The sequence below is a fragment of the Montipora foliosa genome, chromosome 3, assembly GCF_036669935.1.
Source record: "Montipora foliosa isolate CH-2021 chromosome 3, ASM3666993v2, whole genome shotgun sequence".
Lineage (NCBI taxonomy): Eukaryota > Metazoa > Cnidaria > Anthozoa > Scleractinia > Acroporidae > Montipora > Montipora foliosa.
The window spans coordinates 17,719,687-17,747,186 of NC_090871.1; the positions used below are offsets into that span (position 1 = coordinate 17,719,687).

Sequence of the window (27,500 nt, forward strand, 5' to 3'; positions counted from 1 at the left end):
AACGAAGATCGAACGATGAGTTTAGTGCGCGAGTTTGAAGAGAAGTGCGAACGAGCAGGAAGATCACTCGTAAAGGATGCCAAGAAATTTGCTTTGGAAATGGACATTACTCTGGACCTTGCATACCCAGTTCCCAAAGCGTTGCAAACTGACTCAGGTGAGGAATCACATGTTAAAGGAGTAGGGAGAACATTACGAGCGAGAGAAGAAGAGAGAAGCATGAGGGAAGTAAGAGAGCAGAGGTGGCAAGGAAAGCTGTTCGGAGAAAGATGGGATGATAACAAAATTATTGACTGCTTCACTTGGCTTAGTAAGTGGAAGTCTGCACCTGTGCATACTGTTGCTGGAATCTATGAGTTATACCAGCAATTACTCCCCACTAAGCTGTACCACCAGAGCAAGACGAAGACGCTGACCACCTCGGATACCACGTGTCGTATGTGTGGAAAAGGGCCTGAATCTATGGCCCAAGTGATTAGCGGATGTGGTACCTTGGCACAGACTAAGTACATGCAGAGACACAATGCAGCCTTGAAAATCCTTTTCTTCGAGTTCCTGAAAGACTTAGATCTTATCCAGTGTATCCCCCCTTGGTACTCTCCAGTCTCACCTAAACCCGAGTACAAGAATGACCGAGCGTGCGCGTACTGGGATGTCCCAGTATTTGCTGAAAATACGGAAGTCAGGGCTAACAGAATTGATGCGAGAATTGTGGACAGAAAGGAGAAGAAGGTGATCCTTATTGAGATGAGCTGCCCTTGGGTTTCCAACAGAGAACAGAAGGAACAGGAGAAAACTGACAAGTATGCGCCGTTGAGATGGGAGATGCGCCAACAGTTCCCCGGCCACACTATCACACAGTTTAATGTGATAGTTGATGTACTAGGAGGCTACTCTATGGAGACGGCGGAGAAAGTTAGGAAGTTTTTAGGTTTGGATAGGGGGAACCAGGTTTTGTTTAATATGCAGAAGGCAGTTTTATCGTACACCCTAAACATAGCAAGGTCATTCAAGGTTTCCACGAGTTATTAAGGAATATAAACTCTTGTTCCTTTCTCAAATGTTGGTTCGTTAGTTATTACCAATTGGTTTGTAAATAGGTTTAACAGTAGGGATTGTTACACAATAGTGCCTTTTCCTACTTATATTTGTAAGCATACTTACGTACGACATACTGCATAATAATAATAATAATAATAATAATAATAATAATAATAATAATAATAATAATAATAATTTGGTACCAAGTATATGAAATCACTGGAATCGAATAATAACAAGTGTAATTGAACTGTAAGCTCACTTCCGTAAGACGTAAGACCAACCTTAAATTAGGTAAATGGTATTCGCAATGTATTTTTCATTTTTTCCTTCAGTAGTCATAACATCTTGTTGTTAAAGGATAGTCCTACTTTAAGCACGAAATGAAAAATCTGAAGACAACACACTATTTGTGAAGGATATTTTAAAATGAAAAACAGTAACGTATTATCCATGAAAATGTAAGGTTTCCGAATGCGACCCAAGTGTCCTCACTCTTTTGCGTGCGTTTGATTTGCAATTCAATTTAAATGCATATGAGTATTTACTCTTTTCTTGACAAAACAATTTCTCTTGAAAGAAATAGACGTTTAAATAGATTTTTTTAATATTTAAGTACCAATTATATGCCCATTCTGAGGGCAAAAGAGGTTTAAGTATTTTTTTTTAAATATTAAAGCCATGAGCATCAGGTTATCTTGCGGGAGGGAGGTCGTGGGCTCAAACTCTAGCCAGACCAACGTTTAGGATCTTTAAATAACGGAGGAGAACGGGCCAGTAGGCTGATAATTTTGTGGGAGGGTGCGATCAAACGAGGAGACGGACCAAAGTAGCATCGGAGGCGCGAGCCTGTAGGGGAGTCTGGGGGCATGCTCCCCTGGGAATTTTGAAAATTAGGTTGTCTGAGGCTACATTTCGTGCGTTTTGAAGGCATTATGATATAAAAGCAGGTAGCAAAAAGGGAAGTTAAAAACGTGGATATTACTCGAACTTTCTGGCGCAGAGACTACAGCAAGCCATGATGATCTTCATGATCTTTAGTTGTGTGCCAAGCTCAAGCCTCCTACACAAACAGTGAATCAGAACAGAACTATACTATACATATTTTTTATCAATTCACTTTTTAAATCGTTGGTCAACAAAAACGTCATCATTGGCAGCCTGTGGAGGTGGGGGGGGGGGGGAATGCGGGAATTCTCATCGCACCCCCTTTCCCCACGGGCCTGGGGAAATTTCTGCCTTTGTACTCCAAAAAGTGAAAGATGTAAAGTGCATTTGAATGTGCACATAGAAACTGCGCTACATAATTATCATTGCCTTTACCATTTCTAGACTACTATCTGTTCCAAAAAAACCCTCATATTCTTTTACACTAAGAACGTCCTTTCTAAAGAAAAGTGTGAAAATACAAACAAGACATTTGTACATGTACTTTAAAATTCACTCTAGATTCACTCAGAAACAAAGTTTCAGTTGACAAATTTGAAGGCTGCTTTTACGAGGAGTAAATATTGACTGTACGAATTTATATCAGAAATCCGGCATATGTAAAGTGGAGTAAACAGACTCAATCGAGCTGAGAGATGTTAGAAGCAACGCAACCAAACGCGCACTTTAAGCTCGAAAAGGAGTTTGAATGAGGAAGATCAGTGGGATTCAGGGGTTGAAGTTAGAAGTGCAAGGCTTAGTGAAGGACAATTTAATTTAGTAAGTGAAAATGGTATTTATTAACAGAAAGTCATGTATCTTCGTTTTAATTTCTGGCGATATCATTTAAATAACTGATTTCGCTGTTAGAATCGAAAATTGTCAGCATAAATGAACTTTAACACGGTGTTTTCTTTCTCACGGTCGGCGATGCTTGAAATAACTTCGATCACAGAAGAAAAAACAATAATAATAATGAAATAGACGAAAATAGACGAAAATAGATGATTTTCATTACATACCAGATATTTGCAGCCTGAAAACAGTCAACTGAATTTTATTAATGAAACACGCCAGGAGCGAATTTTGCACGCTAAAGTCAAGGGATTCGGTGTGTAAAACTGCTCTGTTTTTTGGTCTTCTAGTTCATTTTCGCTTCTTTTATCCGTTATAAACCTTATCCGACATTCGAGAGGTCTTTCCAATGTTGCCGCCGCCGTGTTCAAAAGAGTTGCTAAATTGACTTTTTATTCAAAAATTTGGTTTTATCAACGGAGTTGATAATGTAAATTGGCCACCGTACAGAGATTCGAAAAGCTGACGTTTCGAGCGTTAGCCCTTCGCTCTGACGCAACTTCATGACTTTTTATTCGTTTTGTAATTTAGCTGAAACGTTTACCAATTTTTGAGCGAGTAAGTAATGGTATACAATAACTCGATTTCAAAATTAAAAAAAAAATCCTAGTTATTTAGACCCTATTTAAACAAGTATATAAGACAGAACAACAACATTTTATTATTTTGCTCTGGTGGGCCACTGTGCGGTGGGAGGTGTTTCAGTTATTTTAACAATTATTATTCATGTTTTGACTTCTTCTTGACGAACTAATGTCACTATGACATTTTCTGGTTTAAAACAGAAGTTTTGACAACCATTTATTTTTGATCCTCTTTGTCAACTGAGTTGAATCCAAATGGCCAGGGAATATAATACTGTCAAAGAATTCGGTTAACCTGGGTTTCATTCGTTGGAAACCTTCCGATGGAAATGTGTGATCCATTTACAACTTTTGAAAGGTCTCACGAGTTCCAGGCTATTCACGGCGCGTAAAATCGCAATCACCGGGCGGCGAACGGATTTGAGTCACATGGAACACGTTTTTCACCCGATGGAAAGTTTTTCAGGGGCACCCAACGTCAATTGTCGGAAAATATCTGTTCGGAAGACGATTTGAGATCTAGACTTTTCGGAACATTTGTTGTAAAATTCCTTGCTTGGCTGCCTGTCCTAGGATTTTTCGAACATCTAAAACATGGCATAATTGCCCATTTTTAACGGATTTTTACCTGCACTGCGCTTTAACTTGCTGTCAAAAAGAAATTAAAGTGAAGTCGGATGATCGACATGCTCGATGCCTATGTTACTCGATTCCGGCTTTTACTTTCTTCAATCTTAAGTTTCTAGTTTTAATATTTTGTAGCAACCACATGTCCTCTCAGGGGGCTATTTACATTGTATCGTTTTCTTCAGAAATACAGGGGACTATTTACATTGTATCGTTTTCTTCAGAAACAATGCGTAGTTATTTTGACCACAACTTACCTTCTTAAATCTAATAATATACATGAAAGTTTTCTGCAATCTGATTGGCTGAGAGAACTGCAGTTTTTCGGTAACAGTGCAGAAGAAGAGGTAATTGAATGCAAAATTAGGTAATTAACTGCACAAAAAGGTCATAAAGCAAAGTATTCTGACTGGTCAATGAACAGAGAAGTTCACAGAAAGCCAATCGAATGCGAGCCCTGGATGACTCAAGCTGAATTGACAAAATGGCGAACAGATTTGGTGAGAACGCGAGAATAGCAATGTTTTCATTGAAAGTTTGAAGAAAACTGCAAAACAAAGACTACAGAGGAAAGCACAAACAACTGGATAAGGAAAGCTTTGAACTGGTCGCCCTCAACAAAATTGTCGGAAGGATTTCAGTTTATGCCACAGTTCTAAGAAAGACGAACACTGAGGACTGGCAAGACTACGAGGCGGCTGACAGTCTTCGCGTAATGGTGAGGGTCAAGATGTACACGCTTCTATCCTCAAACTATTGTTTCCTTTCTTTTCTCGAGTGGGGTCCAGTTTGGGCGTAGACTATTAAAATCTCCCTTAAAATTCCACGCACAAGCCGGTGTTAAATTCCGGCAAGAATACTTGAATATCCACCTTCCTCCCCCGGCATCATTTCTACCATTTAGAGTGTAAAATATACTTTGCGTTAAACATTGACAAAGGTTTTCGAGTACGGCCCAAGGCTGAAGTCCGAGGGCACAGTTTTTCTCTATACGGACAGACCAAGGCCGGTGAATTATCTCATTATTATTTATTCCTAAAAAGATGTGCTGGCTGGGAACCATTCCATAAGGCTGGCCTGCGAAGCTTATTATCAAAAGAGAAATATCAGGCAATGCCGCAATGATAGTTTGACAGATAGGTTGATTCTGTTCACAATATTTTACTAATTTGTAAAACAACTCTGTTTACTTTTGAAAACATTTCAAAAGGCTTCAAGAAAATCTATTTTTACTCGTAACCGACACCTGTCACACAAGCTCTCGCAACGAGGGCTAGGATTCCGCCTGGGTTGGAGAGCAAGATTCCGCTTCCCGAGCCAATCAGATCGCAGGGTTCGCAGAATTCCGCCCTCTCGAGCTTTGAGAAAAAGAAATGTTATTCACCAGGTGAGAGGTTCGTATTAGGAACTTGAAACTGTGCCGGAGCTCTTGGATACAGCCAGATGGTGCTGGCCGGAGTGGTACTCAAGTCAGAGGGCACAGATTTTCCCGATACGGACCGACCAAAGGCTGTTGAATAACGTTCCTTAAAAAAAAAAATTGAAATGCTTGCAAAAGAAACCCAAACAATCCGGGGCTGTAATCAGGGCAAGATCCCAAAACAATTTCTAGCGAGTAGATAGGATAGAAAACGGGGACAAAATAAATTTAAAAAGGGGCTTCATCGAAACATTTTTATAAACGCAAAATTAAGGGCAACTATCTCTTTATAGTTTATGAAAAAAATTGCATTGTAGCCGGAGTGATGTAATTAACGATTTAGCAGGCAACGATATCGCCCGAGTTCAAGACCGAAATTTTTATCAAATCGAAGCAGAACGAATGTAATATTGGTTTTTAAGAAAAGGAGTAATCGAAGTTCCCGGAGGAAAGATCTCCCAGAGAAGAGAATCAACCCACATATCGACGTTTTGTCCGGAACCGGTTCGTGTTCTCAGTTAACAATAGGGAGCTTAAGATCTACGACGACGACGTCGACGACAACGCCACAAAATAGTGATATCATTGGTTAAAAGAGCATAAATAATCGTGCTGCACGTGCGGCACGGATTATTGCTCATATTTTTGCGGTTCTCTGCATGACGACGACGTGAAATCACCAAATTTTGGGTTTTGACGACAACGTGAGCATGCAACAGAGAATCTTTCATTCTCTATTTTCACTGTGAAATCGCTCTTACCAATTTAGTTTTGGGATACTTCGCCCGTATTTTAGGACGTGAACGAGATGGAATAATCGGGAAAGACTTATAATAGAGCAAAGTTTTATTTTGAGGTGACGTTTTCGTTGACGTCGCCGTCGTAGATCTTAAGGTCCCTAATGCGCGCACTGCTTCGCAAATTGTGTATCTTATCCCTTCTTGCAATTTATAGTTCTTTCAGCTTTAGGATTTGTTAAGGATTTCAGTTGATATCGATGATGTGATTTCTAAAGATTATTTTAAGATTTCAAGATTTTATTATTCAAGTCGGATGCAGTTTATCAATTACAAATACGCGACCATACTTTCCTTAGCGTTGCCGTAATTTTATCGTAGTTATGCGGAATATCATGCTGTGTTATGTCTACAGCAGGCAACAGAGAAGACGGAGGGAAGTAAATAACTGTAAGTGACTTACAAAAAAAAAAAAACGTTAATTTTGTTCTTTCACAGAGACGTTTTTGAATATTAAACATAGAGCCAGGAGGCCGGGAACAAAATCAAGAAGTATGTTTCAGGAAGGCCGGAAGCTTAAATGGTTTCAACTCCTTATTAAATTTAATCTTCATTTTAATTAAAGACGGAATTACAAAACAGGTCAACGAAACAGTAGGGCAACTTTCAAAACAAGCAATAATAAACAGTGGAAGAGAATAACACCGGGGTTATGTTTACCGCTCTATTGCAAAAAGCAAATAAGGCGCGGCAAGTTTTTAAGCTGGATTTGCTTTTGTTTACTTTTAATAATGAATCCGGTAGGGAGAAGTATTAAGATGGGTCAGGATTTCGGAAACATGAATTGGTGTCGAAGGAAAGATAGTTTATAATAGTAAGATATGAGAGATTTCCCCTAGTGTGCCAGAGTTGCATTTGCTGTTCTGAGAGGTTCCACAGAGACATGCTCACCGGCTAGAACTGATGCGCTCACAAAGTTATGTAACACTGTTGCCGTGTTGCTCTTACTCTTAAAACTGACTTCCTTTAAAAGGAACGTCATTAATGAGCAACGATCGAATTTGCAAATACTTACTACATAAATGTTGAATTAAGACTTTTAGTGTCGTCAGGATGTGTTCAAATTGTCTGTGAATCGGCATCATCATCTTTTCCATGTATCTTCTCGATCTTCTGGAATTACGATTTCAACCACTTCGCTTTTTTTTCGGAAAAATGAAAAAGTGACCTGAAATTGCTTCAATACATGGAGTTCAATTGGAATCATAAATTGCAAATGTCAGTCATATAAGGCTCTTGGAATTTTTTGATAATTGATAGCGCTTATCCACTACGATATATTCTCGCAGGAGGTGTCGACTTCAATTCAGGGCGATTCAGCTTATAGCGTTTGCCTTGTAAGACTAAGAGTAGTTTTCTTTGTCTTTCTGGTGTGCACATGCAATTGAAGCCAAACTCATTTGCATAATATCTGCACCTGCAGTCTCTGTCATCTGGAGAAAGGAAAATCAGCTATGGAAGTGGTGAGAGGTCCCTTTTTTCGGGTAACTGGTAACTGAAGAAGCCGGCAGGCATTTAACGGCGAGTACCTTCGAATTTCACGAACAGAAGAGAACTTACTGGAGGGTGGATGGCTAAGATCGGTGATGCGGCATCTCTCCACTTTCTGTTGTGAGTGCGAATTATTTCTTATTACATCACTTCTTGTTTCAGCTTACATCGTAGGTATGAAAAGCGATTGGATCTTGCCTTAACGTATCTGATAGTTTTGCTAAAAAACAAAACAAAACACGATAAACTAAAACCAAGAGGCCAAAGTGGCAGGTGTCCTTTCTATAGATCATTTGTTATAATTCGAAGGGCTTTGATGCCGGCCGTGTTGCGAAAAACAGTGTTTGTCCACAGAGAGGTGCTATATAAGGACTTAAGACCCGGCATAAAATAACAAATACCAGAGGAATTTTCTTTTCGAGCTTAAAAACCCTTTCTTGAAGTACTGAAAAACAAACTGTGCAATTTGTCAAGATCGGAGGGATTCTTGTTCATTGTTTTGACTTTTAGGGACTGTTCAAGAATTTTTTACGTCTAACTAAAAAATTAAATTATTAATTTGAGCGGGTTACTATTTCAAACAACTTGGTTTTCATCTATAGGGTATGACCTGCCCGTTTCTCGAAGGTCCCGAAACTTTACGGGCCATTTTCGGGTTTCACAATTCCCTTTGTATCTCAAGAACAGAGAGGATTTAAATCGTTAAACTTCACAGTAATTTTTCTTTTTGTTACCTTGAAAACATGTCAAAAGATCGGCTTTCCAAAACAAGCGGTTGCCAGTTTCATAAATGGCTTTTCAGGCCCGAAAGGATATTGGGACTGCTGCACAGTGAGATTTATGAAAGAATATGTTATCCGGAGGAAAACTTCACTTCAGTCAAGCGAAACTACGTTATGAAATTCAACGTTGATGTAGAAAAAGAATAAAAATAGGAAGAATCAAATAAAGCGGATTATAAATGCTCCAAACTTGGAACTTGTCCGGCTGTAAGATCTCGTCTCTTTAAATTTATCGCAGCGCGCGCAGTACGATGGCGAGAGCAAAGGGCAAACGTCATGTAGTATTACACACCATAGTTCTTAACCAGTGAGAAATTTGCTTATTTTAGAGACTTACAGTATTTTAATTTTCAATGAACGGTGTAGCAAATCGCATAAATTGATATTGTCATGGAGAGAAACAACTGGTGGAATAATTTTGTTCTGTCAACTTTTAGTTGAATTGTATTATGTATTTTTAAATAATTAATTAATTAAAATTAAAAAACAACTCCAAAAACCACTTCTTGATCCAAGATACGGCAGGATAAATTGAAATCCTTTTTGCAAGAGCTTATTTTCGTTTCAGTATATCATCAGTCAAAGAATGATCTGAGTTATAAGAAAAAGATGATAAAATAAATACATTAAAACGTCACCATACTTTACACTGACGTTTTTTATCACCTGTTCTATCGACCTATCTGTCACCGAGTAAATTTGATCATCAGTTGATTTCTTCTCCCACTTTGCGTTATTTATCGACACCTCTGCATAAGGAATTCGAGATTATATTTTACCACCCACGTGGCATACAGGGAAACAAAAGCACGGTTGTTCAGGAATAAGTCAGCCTTCGGTTCAAAACTATCAGTCAATCACCTTTATTTCAAAGTCATAAAGTTCAAATTGGCCTGGCATATATTTTGCCAATCTTTTGGCAAGTTCCTGATTCCCAACGACTGCATATGAATTCTGTTTGGTTGAAAACGAATGCGACAGACAGGCTCACAAGCTTTTCTTCAAGGGTAAGAAGTCGAAATTTTACCTGCGTTCAATTAATACAACTGCCATAGTTTGCTTCTATGCAACACTTTATTACACGCGGCTTAAATTAGTTTTCAACGACAGCGTGACCTTTTTCTATTTTGCGTTAGTAAGTTTTAGTGTAATGACTCACAATATATTTATGATGCCGACTGACTTATCGATACATAGACTGGCAGATGAAAAAAGAACTGCTATCCAAAAGGGCCTTCCCCGAAACCACTCATTGAAAAAGAGGACCCCTTTTTTTCAAACATTGTAACTTTGGTTCGGATATATAACTGCGAGGAAGGCTGTTTCAATAACGGAAGAGGCCAAATTGCTCTCTGATTCCCTTCCCCAAAAACTTACTGGTAATGTCTTTCTTATGTAGAAAAGACAACAAGTTCCTCATTCAATATAAATCCACAGAGCAAGGTCAAGCAAGCCACAAAATTTAACAGGGGACCAAGATAACCATCATCAAGCGGTGTATCATGTTCCCACACTAATCAACGTTTTTCACGTTTTAAAAGACGTTTAGCTTTTTCAAGTGGTGTTGTATGTACCCTACCGGTGAATAAGTCATTTCCACGGTTTCATTGAAAACATCCAAGAATTTTGGTCATGTACCTCTTGCATTGAAATCAATTCTTATTTCGGTTCTTATTCCGAAATAAGAATTTAGAGGCAGTTTCCATATAAAAATCACCCCAAAGATAATTTGATGTTATCGAAAAAACATACAAAAGATGTTTTCACCGTAACCTCCTGGCAAAGTCTCATGCTATTCTGTCATAATTCTAATTTCAGAATTGAACAGTTCCTCCTTTTTGCATACCATTCTGAAGCAATCGATTACGTTGCTGCTATTCAATTATTGCATCGACTGAACTCAGACATATGAACACATTCGAGCTAAACACGAGTTTGTCAGAACGTCTTTCTAAATTCAGAAAATCAGGGAAATGTATATTCCTGGTAACTGAATGTGGTTTGAAGTCACCAGTCAATCAGTCATTCCAGTTTTTTTGGGCAGGAGTTCGGTTTATTTAATTTTTATTTCCCAAGGCGCCCAAGAGGTGAGCTCATATCAAAAGAGTTTCTTCCATTTTTTGGCAAAATGCAAATTTTAGTCTAACCGACGTTTGCCTTTTTCCGTAGACGTGATGCTTAAATTAATCTCTATTAATTAGACTCTACAAGCTGGGAAGTTGTTACCGGTGCAACTTATTGATTCGAATTTCCCTTATCAGGCAGACTTGCATTTAATTAGAAGCTCTCAATTTTCCACGCCATCTGCCAAGGGAAGTTATTTCTCTTGGAACGGTGTTAATTTAAAGATCTCACGTTCTTATTGTTTTCAAATGGCAATCACAATGTAGCGTTTACATTGAAAGTTTTAAATAAACTTTGTGAGCGTTTTTACTTGTTCCCGATTTAAATTTGTCTAAGATTCATTGTCCTTCTTTCAAATTGTGCACTAGGTTTATCTTTTTTTCGTGGCAAATGACAAAATGTGTTATCTGAGAAATGTTTAATGTAGACAGTTGAATCAATCTTTTAATTAGTGGATCCCAACTGGAAACAAAGAAAAAAAGGATGTTGACGACTTTACTCAGAGAAATCTGTCAAAATGGTATACAAATCTTCACGATTGCAACTAAACTGAGATAATTGGCAAAAAAGGCCTAAATTTGGGCTGTTTCTTTCGCGATTTCGCAATGTACGCCAATTTTCCGTTTTCTTTCAAGGTTCAAATTTCTTTTCATACTCGGCTCTAATGTTACTAGCTTTACTACGCAAGGATCCTTCAAAAGAATGATAAGAAATTGTTTCTTACAAAATATTAATGTTAAATTTGCATAGTTCATAATTTGCATCTCATGCACTTGAAATAAGTAACGAAAAAATACGGCTGCTATTTGGATAATCTTAGCTTAATTGTGACAGTGATTGTTATCCGACAGGGTTGTGGCTAGGAAAACCCTGGATGTTGAGGAAGTAGTGGGTTAAAGGCACACATTAAAGGGAACGTCAAGGCATGCTCCCTCTCCCTCCCCCCCAGAAACTTGAAGTCGCTAAGGTTAGCTGGTGTCTCACCATTACATTTAGATGCTGGATAATTATATAGTCGCGTTGGTTAACACTGGAAAGCGAACGATATCGATCGGCCAACTTAACGTCAATAACACCTTCAGGCCATAAAACATGATTTGATTTAATTCTGATTTAGTTCATTTACCACACAATAAAATGCAATAAATATAAGTTATGCCTAAATTAATAAAAGAATGCACCCTGCGAGCAGAGCCTCCTTTTGTCTTTTTCTTTACTGAGGAGGAGAAAACTAGGCTCTGCCCGAATCGCGTCAACTCTTTGAAGCCGCCGCAGCCCGAACTTCTGGACTAGTCAATCTTGTTTTCTCTCGTCAAACCGGTTATTCCAGTGCGAGCGTCCGTTTAGTGACAAAACCGATGGTTATAATTGAGCCCGCTGTACCATGAAAAACCAAGATGGCGGCGAAATCTGGCATATTTGGCTTGGGCTCGAGACTGTATCCTGGCAACATGCAGCGCATATTCAATAAAGGTCTTACTCGATTCATGCAGAGCCTTTCTCGAGAACGCCAAAATCGAGCAAGCAAAAGAAAGGCTCTGCTTGCAGGGTGAAAAGAATGTTACAACTAATGTAAAGTGTGTCGAGGTGGTCCAAAGGGAACAATAGAGGCTTGTAACGTTTGCGCTTCCCCTATACTTACAGCAAACTACATAGAGCGACTAACTCAGACCATTTCCGAGTTCATGTCTGCCTCTTCTTCAAAGCGAGTCTAAGTGCGAAGTTTTTGTGATGGTAATTAGTTCTACGTTACATATGAATGAAAACTAGTTTTCATAAGAAAAACTTCCCTCTTAGATTCTCTTTGAAGAGGGGTAGACACGAACTCAAAAATGGCCTAAGACGACGATAAACTTTGTTTATTTAAGTTTTATCAAACGAGTTGATTAAAAATTTGTGAGATGCCGTCTCGAGCGTTAGCCCTTCGTCAGGGCGAAGTTCAATTGGTCCGCAAAAAATAAAGCGCAAATTACTGAGATATGATTGGTCGAAGAATAGGCCATTTTCCGTGACTTCTCAACTTATTGTACGGATGAGCGCGCATTATTTTTTCCCTTGTTTGTTAAAAATGAGGCTAGGGTTAAAGACCATTTCACATAAAAAATGAGGCAATACTGATGCAAATCAACACAATATGGTAATTTCACAATACTCATAATACTCAATGTGGTCATTTCATAATGTTCATGAAAAATGGTGCTCAAGTGGAACTGTAAATGGATTTTTCTAATCCAAATTTGTTGTTGTTTACAGTCTTAAACTGCATAAACTCAATTGAGAGTACACATGCTTTATAATTTACTACGAAAATGATTCGTTTTAGAATCAGAGCCAGACTGAGAGTTTTTCGCCAAATTTATAATAGTGAATTTCGTTCGCTGTCATGATTAACAATTATTCACCGAAGTGGAGGTGGATAGTGGTGGATATTTACCGAGCCTTTAATTTGTTCTAGTAAATACTACACAAGTTGAATAATCAGTCGAGTTTATCGATAAAATGTGCTCCTCGGTAACCCGAATAAAACGGGAAGCCATATTGTCTTTCTCCGTTTGCTCAGAGGTGTTCACCTCCCATCTATAGGCAAACAGAATGCGCGGAAAGCGCTATTCACTTGAGTGGTACATACTAAAAAGAGTTATTAATTGAAACGCTCGTTCGAACACTTGAGTGCGATATCAATCATCATAGACCCATCAAGTAGGTACTTATAAAACTGTTTTAATGCCACTTAGACGAGTATGCTTTTTGAATAATTTTCTCGTTTTGTGTTATGACCTTTCCTCACTTTTACTATTGTATGGATTTTTTTTTTCTTGACGTGACATAATAGCGTTATACCTGGCAGCTTGTTCACATTACGGTCAAGTTCGTTAACAATTATGTGTTTGGATGTTTCTCACAAAATCAAGAATGAATATTATTGACGTCGACGTTTTCAGAAGAAAGACTTTATTTAGACAGGGTGGCCAATTCAGCCAATAAAGTATGCAGTAGCTGGAAAGTAGGATAACATTTTAATTTTATCAGGGTGCAGGGATGGTGCGGTGGTGAGGGTACTCACCTTCCACCATTGTGGCCCAGGTTCGATTCCCAGGTTCGGCGTCATATATGGGTTGAATTTGTTGGTTCTCTACTCTGCACCGAGAGGCTTTTCTCCGGGTACTCCGGTTTTCCCCTCTCCTCAAAAAACCAACATTTGACTTGACTTGCGTTAATTATCGATTTCAGTTTACAGAGTCCCCATTTAGTGCTCGAGCGCTAGAAAAACTTGACACTTAAAGTTCCTTTCCTTTTCTTCAATTTGGCCCCAAGCGAACATACCCGTGTTTATCAATATACTTTTCAACAGGTTCTCAGTTCGATCACAATAGGTTTATTTACAGCGTATCGATAAACATAGGGAAGGATTTTCACGATCTCGCTAATAGATCTCTAAATGGAATAACTTGCATGAAAATTAACATTTAATTGCATAATTACCTCCTCTCTTTCTGCTAGTCGTCTAGGTAATTGCATTATCATCAACAGAGTTGTGGCACCCGGTCCCCAACAGTACCACGTCAACATTGATTTACATGCATTTGAGCCTAACAATATCTAAACAAAAAAATCACACTCATATCGCATAGACGATTAAACTTGTTGATTGCTAACTAAAAAAAACCTACTCACTCCAATAAAGAAAAGGTCGTAAGAGAAAACACCCTTACGAAGAACTAATGCTCGTAACTGCCATTACGTACTCCAGCCATGACAAAGTGTGAAGTGGTAAAAAGTGTTGAAGTGTGTGTGCTATTAGCGTTGGAACACATCAGGATAATTGCCGCATCATTAATTTTTCACCTATTTGCATATGGTTAACAAAATGCGACTGGTTCTGCTCACACGAAAGTACCTCTAATAGTTTTCTTGCCGGCTGAGTGTGGCTATCACATCATCGATAGTCGTTTTAGTATCTCGCGTCCTTTCCTTAGACTAAGTCTAGCCACGATTTGTCTGGCAACCACCATCTCATTTCACAAAAGACAGCAAATCTCAGGTTCGTCCCTCAAAGAAATGTGCAGAGGTTGCTGTATAGTTCTCGTCTGCCATGAGCCAAGTTTACAGAAACCCTTCCGTTTAGCTATTCTTAGGTCGAACCTGAATTTTTTCACCGTCATATTTGTATACTCGTGGAGAGTTGTCACTTTCATTCTTGAAATGTCTGAGAAACTTTCTATCTGAAGAAGCAATATCCAGGCAGTATGCATTGAATTGGATCATAACTGAAGCCATTTTTGAAGCCGCTGTCATTTACACGGGGTAAAGCTTAACCTAAACATAAGCTGCTCATCACGGTGTCTGGCACGGGATAAAGACAAAAACAATTTGAAAGATGTGGTCTATAGTAATGTTACGTGATTTAACACACCTAAATCATCGGCATTTAGCTAAGTAAGCGACTTTGCGAACCAAAAATCCAAAGTCCTTTTCTCGTCCTCAGGTATGGCAAATGAAAGAACTCAACAAATGACTTCGGAGCGTGTTATTTTCATTATCTGCTATTTTTTGTCGACTTCCACTGTGAACAGCGAAGACGCCTCCTGCAAAAAAGATCTCTACATTGGTGGATTTTTTGGTGTCAACATTAGTGAGAATGGCGCATGGAGCTCAGCTGCGCTTATCCCTGCTTTGGAAATGGCACTTGATCACGTGAATAATGATTCCAACGTCCTTGTAGAGTACCAACTGAAGTACGTGTGGCGTGACTCCAAGGTAAAGTACTGAAACCGCCATGTCGAAACACAGAAGGGATTTATACACTGTCACTTAATAAGTGAGTTGATGTGGTAAATCGGCCACCGTAAAGAAATTTTCTCATCCTCAGATGTGTCGAGAGTTGACGTTTCCAGCTTTATCCCCAACGTATTCTCATTGTCCAGGGACCGGTTGCTCGAAGCCTGGTTAACGCTAACCGTTGGTTAAGATGTATCAAACCTAAAGGTTTCCATGGCGTTTAACGCTGGTTAGTGCTTAACGTGCTTCGAGCAACCCGGGCCAGGTTGCTATATCCCCACCAATAGCGTAGTAGCTCCGTCTTTCACTACATTTAACAATTATTCGCCGAAGGCGAGGTGAATAATTGTTTTAGTATTTGATTTATTTGAAAAGTCTGTCACCTCGACAAAATGGCTTGCGGCCATTTTGAAAAAACCGCTTAGGTGATTATCGCGTAATAATCAACTCAAGTACAGCCAATCAGCGCAGGGAAGTTTTATTGTTTCCTTATGGCAACCGTGACGTCATGTGAAAACCAAGAATTCCCAGCCAATCAGAGGTTGAAGCAAAACCAATTGTCAACGTATAAAACATTGACCTGATCTTGTCGATCGGAAAGAAAAATGTCCCGGTGCATGCCTTTGGAGAGATATATCATATAACTTGTGATGTCATGGACTCTGACTACAGCACGAAAGGAGGGGAAGGGAGGGGAAGGGGGAATGAAGGGGCGGGTTGTAGTAAAAAAGCATGGATTCTTGTATCACTTTGTTGAAAAGGTTTTTTTAACTTCTGAATAAATCACGTCAGTGTTGTGTCACAATTTCAAACTCTTGGCAAGGTTTCGAGTTTGTGAATACTATACAGCACTGCGTCAGTCTAAACATCAGATAGCACCCATGAAATGTCGGTTTTTTTTTCTGGTTTTTAGTGTGAAAGCGGCGCAGGCATACGGGCAATGCTCAAGATGATTGACACAAAGCCTCACAAGATTGTTTTCTTGGGTCCTGGATGCTCAGTTGCGACTACGCCAGTTGCGGAGGCAGCCCCTTACTGGCACGCAGTGCAGGTGACATTGCTCAAGACTAGTGGCCTCTACGACCAGTTTGTTTTTTGGCTAGTTTGGCACTTCCTTACTTAGGTTGATCCGTTTGCTTTCAAATATCGAGACACATATCGTCGTTATTTGCCCCTGTCCGTTGCAGGTGAATTTGACCGATTCCCATGAAAAGCCTTCGCGTCGTTCTGATCTTTTTATATCGCCCAAGTCATTGCTGGATGCCCTCTCACTCTCTTTACTTCTTTCTCGTCATTTATTCTAAATGTGTCCCAGCCACGTCAATCTCCGTCTTCGGATTTTTTCCGACAGAAGATTTTGCCCCGCTCTCTCTCTAGCACTCTTTGTCAAACGCTCTTTCTCAAGCCCTGCGTATGTTGAAAGATCTAAAGTATTTTTGTAGCTTTTGGTAAGCAAGGCTTGCTGAAGAGAAGAAAATAAATTAAAAATTGTTCTTAATTAATTAAGTTAAATACAGTGAACACTCGCATATAAGAACACTGATTTCAGCCGGGTTTCAGGCTGATTGTGTTCTTATTTAAGGGGTGCTTAGTAAGAAATCAGCCTGAAAGTGTTCTTAAATTTTCATACAATTTGTTTCACAAATACTTCAAATTGTACATTACTAGAGGTCTAATTGACATACAAGTCTTTTAAAAATAGATTTCAAAGTTTGTAGTGGTCCTGAACACCATATTGCTTTGATCACTTGCTGTACTGTACTTTTTGCTTATTCTTATGGCCTTTCCATTTATATTGAGAACATGTTTTATTTATCAGGTTGAATTTGTTCTGACTTACTTATGTGGTGCGTTATTGGCCAAATTTCAGCCTGATATTCCTAATCCACTTGTTCTTATAGAGCGTTTTCACTCACGTGACCAGTAGCCATATTGGATTACTGAAACAAAAGCAAGTATTTGCATAAAAAAGAGAGTTCAATTCCCGGAGGATTAGTTTGGTACACCATCATGGCCGCCATTCCTTTGTTTTGGAACACCAACATGGCCGCCGTGACGTCATGTGAAAATGCTCTATATGTGGGTGTTTACTGTACTTAAAATAGCTCGTCTTCTTTTGGTTTAGATTGGGTTCAGCACGTCATCACCTTTGTTTTCAAACAAAGAAAAATTCCCCCTCTACTTCAGGACCAGCACTCCCGAAACGATGGAAAACCCATGCAGACTGGCGTTACTCAAGCATTTTAAGTGGAACAAAGTGGCTCTGATAATTCAGAACCTGGACATTTATGTATTGGTAAAGAGCTTGAAGTCTAAAATAAATACACACATACATGGATCTCGGGGAAAACGAAAGCGGGCGATGAGTTAAGTTTAAACCGAAGGAAAGTATGTTTACAGACAAATTTGTTCGAAATTTGTATTTTAAAACAGCGTTTAATCAAGAAAAGTGAACTTTAAAATCGTTTATTCTCACTTTCAAATTTCATGGGCGCAGCCATCTTGAATAATTGTGACGTGTAACGACACAAATAGCTTTTGTCTAATAACAATATGGGCAACCGTAACACGTAACAAATATTCAAGATGGCAGCGCCGGCAAAGTTTGAAAACAAAAGTAGGCGATTCTAAAACTTATTTATTTTGGATACAAACACTTTCTTTGAAAATACTTCAGACTGACTTGGCTGCAACGAATCTTTCCTCTGATTTAAAGTTATTTCTTCGTTGAAATGGAGGTTCCCTTTAAGGGACCCTGTACGAAAACACTGGGGTAAATCACAATTCACCTTTCACCATCAGTTTAGCTTCATTGTTTTGTTTTCCCTCGTCAGATTTCGTGATCATACTCCAAAGTCTCTCTTTCCAATTTTGCAATTTGCACGCTGACAGGAAGGAAGAAGATAGGAGGCAATTCCATTAAGGAGGCAATTCCATTAAGACATTCACATGATCTGAAATGATGACCATTAACATTTTGGAATTGGGAGGATACTACCATACATATTTTTGTGTCTACCCCGATATACTTAGTCGGTAGTGTGGCAGTTGTCTCAAGCTGCAAAATATTCTGGAGTTGTAGCACCTTCTACTGTTTTTAAGTTTAAGTAAAGCTTCTTTGCTTGGTCATTTGTTTTCGGTTTGGATTGCAAGCCAATCACATTGTACCTCACGAAAAATGCTACAGCACCCCATACGTAAATTTCCTCTTTGCCACGAGACTTATCATTTAAAAGTCTCGTTGGTATTCAAATGATGGTAGCAGTTTGGCTTTATATCTCATAAGGATTCGTCATTGGATATTATGTCAGTAAACAATTTTGAATTGCGAACGTATTACAATGCATATTTGTAGTAGCCTGTCCATAGACTAGTAATTTTGTGGCCAGCGTGACATACGTATAATTCGCTACATGAATTAACATACGAACCTGAAAAGATCCCTCATTGAATTCTATTTGGTCTTCTGCTAAGTTGAGTTAAGAATACTCTAACTTTGGAATTCCTTGCGGAAATAATAAAAGTAGAGTCGGAGATTTAGAGATGGCGTTTCTGAAAATGGATCTTCAATAGCATTTTGCGTACTGAACTTTTGTGTTTAGTTGAAAACTCTAAGATCTGGATTCTGAAATCTAAATCAGGATTCTCAATGGAACGCACTTTTCATCACAACTTTAAACTGTTGAAAGCAAGAGGTGTAAATAAGAACAGCTGTAACACATGTGATCTTTTCATTTTCGTTTGTCTCAAGACAAGAGAAGAGCTGATTCCAATGTTGGAGGCAGCGAATATCACCATAATTGCAGCGGAAAGCTTCAAAAACGACCCAGCCTCGTCGGTCAAGTATTTACTGAAGGTAAACGAAGAAGGCACTAACTGTTTTAAGTTTAAGTCCTACTCACAAGTTAATCATAAGTTCTTAATTCCTTTGAGACGTCTCACCGAATCATTCAATTTCTATTCGTCTTTAGGATAGAGATGCCAGGATCATCATTGGCTTAATGTACGAGGACATGTTCAGGAAGGCTATGTGCACGGTAGGTAGAATGCTCTTTTGGGGGTAAATCCAAGCAATAGATGTGTGGCGAGTCACGCACACTACCCTTGCCTCTTTAGAAATATAACAAGACTGTGTTGTAATGATCTTAACACTGAAACCCAGTTGGCTCTTGGCTGATGAGACGACTGTAAGGTATCTTTTCGCTGGGTTATTTTCGACACAGGGCTTCGTCACATTCATGAAGGCACAGTTTTCAAAGGGACAGAGATGTTACTCACTCATTCACTCCCAAGAGCCGCCTCATGAACAAGTTATGTCGCCTGGCGTTAACCTTCACTTTACGCTCAAGGTCTTTTTCTTATCAACAAGGCGGAGTTGCCAGAAGCAAGGGTTTCCCTAACTCTTAGCCCCTAAGAGTGACCAGCATCTGTATCTTTTCCTTACCGTCAATATCAGTTCTTAATCAAACATAAACTGGACTTGAGAATGAAGGAAATGATTACTTAAGAGGAGATTTCTATTTTCTCTTTATAAGCCCCAAAACAAATGTATAGAAAACAGTCGAGAGAATATCCACTTTGACATACCAGGGGTAAATGAATGAAGGGGTAGTTTCTAAAGAAACTATGGTGCTGCGTCGGTGGAGAAGTAGTATACAAAAAATGGGTTTCATCAACGGAGTTGATAATGTAAATTGGCCACCGTACAGAGATTCTAAAAGCTAAGAAGCTTAGAATCTCTGTACGGTGGCCAATTTACATTATCAACTCCGTTGATGAAACCAAATTTTTGTATACCAGGGGTAAAATACCATGTCCTCATAATATGACTTAACCTTAACCTGACCATGGCTCGATCACTGCAGTCCAGGCAACGCAATTCTATACATGGCTTAAGGGTAACGAGTACGTCTTAGCCTTTCTCGCCATAGACATTTTTCCTATGCTACAAAAATTGAGTACCCATCGTATGCCCAGTAACCTGGCCTGTCCAAGCGAGGTTGGAATTGATTTGTTTTGATACAGACTGCTTTTAACTGTAATGCAGAATAGTTAGCATCAGAACTATATGTTGAACACATAGAATGTGACTGTTGAACTATGAACCATAACCACGTCAACTCAAGCCTTATTACCAATGGCATGGTAACTAAGCTCAAAACTGACAAATGACCTATCAACAGGCTTACAGAGAGAAATTATACGGAAAAAAATACGTGTGGCTCACTGTTGGTTGGTACAACGAGGACTGGTGGCGAAAAGGGGACGTGGAATGCAGCGCAGAACAGTTGATAGAGGCTGCTGCCAATTTGATAGAAACTTATCCGCTTCCACTCAGTACATCGAAGGAACCCACCATATCTAGGAGGGTAAGCATCGCTATTAGTGGCACTAGAGAACTTGTGCAAGCTGCTGTATTCAACTGGGAAGACGATCTTTTTCCGAATAATCATACAATTTCCCTATTGTTCTCCAGACCGCTTTGCAGCTTAACGCAGAGTACAAAGATCGCATCCGGATTCACAATTATTCTTACAACAGTTACGCTGCGTTCACCTACGATGCAGCCTGGACTGTGGCTCTGATGCTTAACAACTCCATTCATCTACTACGAGAAAAAAACAGGACTTTGGAAAACGTGACTTATCGAGATGGTGTCCCAGCAGAGATTATGCGAGATGTTCTTTTTCGCACAAACTTCTGGGGTATGTCGGTATGTACCTGTTGTTCTACTTTAAGTACATATATTACTGAATTTGAGGCCAGCAAAGAAAGCGACGGCATCTTTGTTTTTCTTAGTTCAAATGCTATGGCGCGAGTTTGAAGTGCAAACATAAGGATCCGTAAGCAGCTCGAGTAAAAAGAGGGTTCGTAAGAAAATTCTTATATCGTCTGTTTATTGAATCGAGAAGGAGAATAGAGCTGGCCACCAAATTAACCAGTCAACGCGAGTACTTAGAGATATAATAAATTTAATTATGTGGCTTTAAAAGAGGCTACATTACAATGATAGCGCGATTGTTATTTTGAAACGGAGAAATTCCTCGAGTGCGATGAACTACAAAGTGGCCTTCCTTTCAAGATCGATGTCCGTTCAACAAATCGAAAGTTTGTCCAATTTCAATAATGCCATGCTCCTGAACTACAATAGGGGATTCAGTACAACAACCCTGAATCAAGGAAAGAAAAGGGTGAATGAAGCAGGAAATTTTGGTGTATCGGGGTAGTGAAAACGGAGGTAAGTGAGAGCAGTGTGAGGCTTACTTGAATAAGAAAACGCACTATAAAAGGCGTGGTACGTGGATGTTTTGTCAATCAACCGTGGTCGTATGTAGAGCTCTGTGATAATTTGTGCAATCAAAGAAGCCCCTAAGGGCATTGTGTCCCAAATATGTTATCTGCCGTTGTTTTATTAACCCCCCTACCCCTGTCCCGTTTCGTCGAACTGGAAATATCTTTTAGGGGTTCCGTCTCTTTGTTGTTGTTTGTTGATTGCCATCTTGGATCATCAATTGTGCTTGACTGAATTCGAACAAAAGTATAACGTGAAGTGACCCCTTTTATAGTGCGTTTACTTTAGTCGAAGATGGCGCACGTTGAGAGCTCATGGAATCGGACGCCATAAGCTAAGTTAAAGGGATTGATAAAAGAAAATGAATGCATGAATTATGATAAATGAATGAATGAATGAATGAATGAATGAATGATTAAATGATTAAATGAATACTGAAATACATCGATGGATGTATATTTGTGTTGGAAATTCCACAGGGTCACGTGACTTTTGATAAAAATGGAAACCGGGAAACTGTCGTCCAAATTACCCAGAACAGACGTGAGTACAAGGCTCTGTAACTTATAATCGGGATTATATTGATGTGCCTTGCTAGTTGAAGTAAGATTATCAATAAGATTCATAGAAACATTGTTATTACAGATGTCATACACAAGACAAAAAGAAAAAGGAGTGAAAAGGCAATTTCTTATTTAGGGAGCTTAAGCACGCTCGTTTTTGAGACGCGGACGGCAACCGGAAGAGAACACTTCGCATGCCAGGACAGTGGTGTCTCCCAGATTTTTACACTAATCATTTTAATGGAAAAAATATACTTAGCTATGTAAATGTGGTTGTGTGAAGACACGTTAAAAGGAAAAACAGCTTACTTCCGGTTGCCATCCGCGTCTCAAAAACGCGCGTGCTTAATCTCCCTATTATTTCATGCCTTGAGCTAGGAGCATTGTAGATTATTAACCGAAACTTTTCCGTTTTATTTGTATTCAGGTGGCGTGAAACAAGTAGTGGCTACATTTGATATTCGTGATAAAAATCTCGTTCTTTTCAACAAGAGCTTTGAATGGGAAGGTAAAAAGCTTAAGCTTGTATGATACGATACTTTCGGGTTCACACAAACCCTAAACACTCTCTAAAGAAAACCTCCGGGTTGCGGTGAAGAACTCCCTTTTAGCCGTAAAGTCGACTCGATCTATTGCAATATAACTGCTTTGAAAATGGCGAGAAACACATCAGCAAACTCTTGGGTGTGGCTGTTCAAAAGCCGATTAACACAGAAGTCTGTGACCTTGAAAGTCGATCCCACTTATTTGGCCTTGGCCCATCAGATTACCAGGGGAACCCAACGAATCTGTTCCTCACATTATCTGTTCCCCAGAGCAATCTTGCTGGCTGGCAAAAATACAGGTGTTTCGATGAGCTGGCTGGGAAATTTTGTTATTGATAAAGGTTTTGCCTGGGAATTACTGACTTTTTCTAGCATTTCAACCCGAGCTGGCTGTAGAAACTCTGAAGACTGAGGACGACTAAAAAAAAAAAAAGGAAACCCCTTCCCTCTCCCAGAGAGTAGTCACAAACATACGACGGCTGGTCAGAGTGATTGCGCTTGCGGAAAAAACCTGTTTTGTCCCGTTTTTGTCGCTTTTGTTCGGTCGTTTTGGATGGAGGGATTTGAAAGCGCGCGGAATTCCTGGCTGGGAAACCAACCAATTTTATCTAGCTGGCTGGGAAATTTCTTGTGTGTCTTGCTGGGAAAAAGGAACAGATAATGTTTTGCCAGCAACACTGAAAAAACACCTGAAAATGCCTTAACAACATTTATTTTCATTAACTGGGGTATAATAATACATTTTACAACAAATTGGTCGTTGGGTGCCCCTGGATTACGGTAGTATCTAAATTTGGAATACACGTCCTGCCAGATAATGCCCAATCCGATTGAGTCTGATGAACAGAGAGATCTGAGATTGGTCCATAAAACCAGGTAACCACGCCACGCAAGGGATTGCCCCTCCAAACGCAAATAGCAATAGCCGTTCTAAAAATAGAAAATACCCTAAACTGATGGGCCGCATTCCATCGAAGATCCACAATTTTGGGTTATGGAGGTCTGGATTAGAGCGGTTTTCAATTGATTGTCGAAAGTAATTAGCGAATTCCTTTGGTTTTGCATTACTTCACTCAGTGATTTCGCGTCACTTTTTGAACCAATCAGAAGTGAAACCAAAACCAATCGTGGCTCGCGAGTGCACATTTTCCCGCACTTTGTGTCGGCTACGTGTAATTACTTCGAGTTTTGATTGGTTTACTGAATTGTCTCCGTCCTTTTTGATTGGCCAAAGTAATTACTTTAGTTTTGGGTTTACGACACTCGATTGAAACTCGCTCTAACACTACTCTGTGATTAAATCCCAACCGGGGGTTTGAATTTTACTCGTCAAAAACAACCTTCGCCATGTAATGTTATGCTGAAGAGAAACAAAAATTTAAGTGTAATTTGAAGGCGGATAAGCTCAACTTTGAATAACTAGACCGTGAGATCCTTCACGATGTAAGGCAAGCCATTTTTGGGGCGAAAAGGTTAACCAAAAAAATCAGCACTGAATATTGAACGTGTTTTACATTTTCACCTTATCTATGAAAATTTGAGCCCTATATTAACACCAGATTATCTTTGTGAATCGAAATTTTGATAATTTTCTAAGGAGATATAGGCTCATTCGTACTTTTACCATCCAATATTTGTCACTTTTGATGGCTGAGAGTTCAAGATAGCGACGAAGCCTTGCCTAACGAGTTCTCTTAACTTTTGAAGTGAATTTGAGTATACCAAGTTTTTTCTCAAACAACTTCGTATGTGAATAAGAAAAAATGTGCAGATCGACCCCGAACTCGGCTTTCACGCCGAGGATGAAAAGAGAGAGAGAGATCCTGGGTCTTCAGGTTTGCTTTTCACGTTAAATGTTCTATTCTTGACAGGGGGTCGTGTACCCAAAGATGGTGTTACGATCGATGAGAGGCTATCCCAGGATGCTGTAGGCACCACCATTATATTCTACGTTCTTTCCTGTTTTGGAATGTTATTCTGCCTGTGTTGTTTGCTGCTTAATGTTATTTACCGTAAACATATGTGAGTACTAACATATGCAACAAGTTGAAATGTTTTTTGAACGTATAATTATGTTACTTTTGTGATGGCCACTTTTATCGCCAGTTTATGACTGATTTTTCTTTTCATCGAATGACGAAAGTCCTATAACAAGTCGCCACTAAAACAACAGAAAAATGTTGGCGATGGACAGCGAAAACGCTAAAACTGAAGCCAGGGACCATCTTGTTGGCATCATTGTATGGATATTATGGGTAGAAATTTTGAAAGTGGTTTTTGTAACATTGCCACATTGTTGAACTGTTAAGCTGAAGTGTCAAGGTGGTCCCAACAAGATGGCTGCCGCAATTGTCGTTCCCCCCGTTAAACAATAGATGATCGATCCAGTCTCTTTACTGGATCTCGGTTATCAGCATTATACCTTCGTTTGACCTTATATGGAAATGAATGCGGTAAATGTCGCTCAGCATATTATTTTTGGCGCCAAGCACATCGCTTTCCGCTCATTTCTTAAACTTTAAAGTGCTACTACGACCAAAAAAGAATTTTGTTTCTCCTTTGGATTTCAAAACTATGTTAACTAAACACTAACTCACCCAAGTTTTAAGTTCTGATTTTAAAAAGACATCTGTTTATTTTAGCTGGAATTTTCTTATTTATTGGTCCGCCATTACTAACTTCGAAATCTTGAGAGAGCTGTGTCGAGGAGAAAATGACGTCAAACACTCACTAGTATGCAATGCGTGTGTACGCGGCCTAATTAATATTCAGCACGGGAGTTTCGGGCTTTCAGACTTTTCAACCCGTGTTTTGCATATATAATAAATTGCGTTTACACGCTGAAATTTTAAGCTAGTGAGTAAATGACGTCATTTTCTCTAGATCCAACCCTCTGAGGTCCAATCGGTCAGTTTTGAACGTGAGTAATGGCGGACCATGAAATTCAAAACTTACACTCAAAATAAACAGCCTTTGGATAAAACTCAAAGCTCAAAATTTTGCCAGTTAGGTGTTAAGCGAACACATTTTCAAAATCAGAAGAAAAAAAGGAAATGATTTTTTGATCATAGTACCACTTTAATAAAATTTAGCAAACCGAAGGTTGAGAATTTACTGCGCCTCTCAATAACATGCGGACTCTTAAATTCAAAGTTCAACCGACAAATGCGTTTTTCGCTACCGTCAACCAAGTGTTCGGCGGCTTCTTCGAGCTTCCGAGTACTGTCGAGCGCGCAGTAATCAAATCACATCGTTGAGCCCAGTTCTTTCAACATAGTCGGAAGCTGGGAGGAGCCCCCGAACATTTGATTGACGGTAGCAAAAAACGCATTTGTCGGTTGACCTTTGAATCTAAGAGTCCGCATGTTATTGAAAGGCGCTGTAATAAAACAATTATTCCATTCGCCCTTGTTGGATACGAGATTGGTAATAGCCAACTCGACGCTACGCGCCTCGTTAGCAATTTACCATCTCGTATCCAACGCGGGCTCATGGAATAATTGTTAAATAGCTTTTACGTGCCAGGATGCTGTAGGCACAGTTTCATTGTCATCGCTGTTTGCCTCTGACGATAGGCCCTGTGGGCCAGGATTATGCTAACTGGATGGATGACTTTATTCCTTTGTTGCCTTTTTTCACTCACCCTCCTTATGTATCTTCAGTCATGTAACTTACCAAATTCGTCGCTGCTATTTAACGACAGGGAAGCAGCCAATCATATCATTCCACACGAACACCTTTAAGCATTTTCTTCTTTGGGGAACTGCTGTTAGAGCGTATCTATCTCCTGTTTATTTCTTCAGGTTTATAAGGATGTCATCGCCGACGTTCAACAACATAACCGTGGTGGGATGTTTGATGTGTTATATGGAAGTATTCGTGTCAGCCTACAGCAACTCTACTTCGGCAAGACATGAATCTTCAAATTGTTATGTAAGAATTTATTTTATTTCGAAAAGCGTTCTTCAGTACTATCAAGAATCCCTTTCGTTAACTTCAAATTTCGAAAGTTGTTTTTCGAAAGTATTTACTTATCAATCGACTCGCGAAATTTCAATCATTAATATAAATATTGTTTGCAAGTGTTATTACTAGCTTTAAAAACGGTTAGGCGCTAGAAAGTGGGGTCAAGGCCTGGAATTGGAGAGGGCACTACGCTACCCCTGAGAAAAATGAAGAAATCTTAGAGAAGGCAGTTTAATATAGCTCTCGTCTTTGTTCATGATTCAAGGCCAGACCTTGGGAATATCCTGAGAACTGCCTCCTGTGAAGAAGAAAGCGTTCCAATTTAAAGGGGTCAAATTCTGTTCACTGCGCGCACGCTTTGTGTTTTAGCCTGTAACGCGAGGTACCTGCGAGGAAAATCTCCTTCGATCTTCAAATATATCGATTTATACCCAGAATTCTCCAAAATCATCGCAAAGAAATCGACAACGTTGCTGTTGTTTCATGTACAATGTCGCAACGCATACATGATTTCCCGTTGAAGCCAATGAAATCACACCATATAAGTTAGACATCGCAAGGGAACATATTGAAGCTAATAAAATCATAGAACTGATATAGCAAACGTCCCATGGAAATTCAATTTCAAACGCCGAGGATCGACCGAATTTTTTACTGTTCTGTCCCCTTGGGGTGGGGGTAGCCCACTGAAAAATTCAAGAAACTAA

The 27,500-nt window shown here is 39.4% G+C and overlaps 2 protein-coding genes across 5 annotated transcripts in view; both read left to right on the forward strand.

Moving 5' to 3' along the window:
• Positions 1-3,358, forward strand: part of LOC137995339 (uncharacterized) — a 5,611-nt gene extending 2,253 nt beyond the window's left edge. Inside the window, exons 1-2 of the mRNA XM_068840913.1 lie at positions 1-593; positions 3,355-3,358. The exon at positions 1-593 is cut by the window's left edge and continues 2,253 nt beyond it. Of these exons, the coding sequence (XP_068697014.1) occupies positions 1-593; positions 3,355-3,358 (597 nt within the window). The remainder of the gene's footprint in view (positions 594-3,354) is intronic.
• The window catches only part of LOC137996952 (gamma-aminobutyric acid type B receptor subunit 2-like), a 44,482-nt gene that overhangs the window by 11,244 nt on the left and 5,738 nt on the right, over positions 1-27,500 (forward strand). Inside the window, exons 1-12 of one of the 4 annotated variants that reach the window (XM_068842606.1) lie at positions 2,614-2,748; positions 15,135-15,406; positions 16,341-16,478; positions 17,553-17,723; positions 19,179-19,283; positions 19,399-19,464; positions 20,611-20,796; positions 20,904-21,140; positions 22,199-22,262; positions 22,710-22,790; positions 24,699-24,849; positions 26,631-26,760. In XM_068842606.1, coding sequence (XP_068698707.1) covers positions 15,137-15,406; positions 16,341-16,478; positions 17,553-17,723; positions 19,179-19,283; positions 19,399-19,464; positions 20,611-20,796; positions 20,904-21,140; positions 22,199-22,262; positions 22,710-22,790; positions 24,699-24,849; positions 26,631-26,760 — 1,599 coding nt within the window. In that variant the 5' untranslated portion in view covers positions 2,614-2,748; positions 15,135-15,136. Of the gene's footprint in view, positions 1-2,613; positions 2,749-7,543; positions 7,863-9,272; positions 9,532-15,134; positions 15,407-16,340; positions 16,479-17,552; positions 17,724-19,178; positions 19,284-19,398; positions 19,465-20,610; positions 20,797-20,903; positions 21,141-22,198; positions 22,263-22,709; positions 22,791-24,698; positions 24,850-26,630; positions 26,761-27,500 lie in introns of those variants that run through there. The other 3 variants (XM_068842604.1, XM_068842607.1, XM_068842605.1) reach the window with 3 other exon arrangements.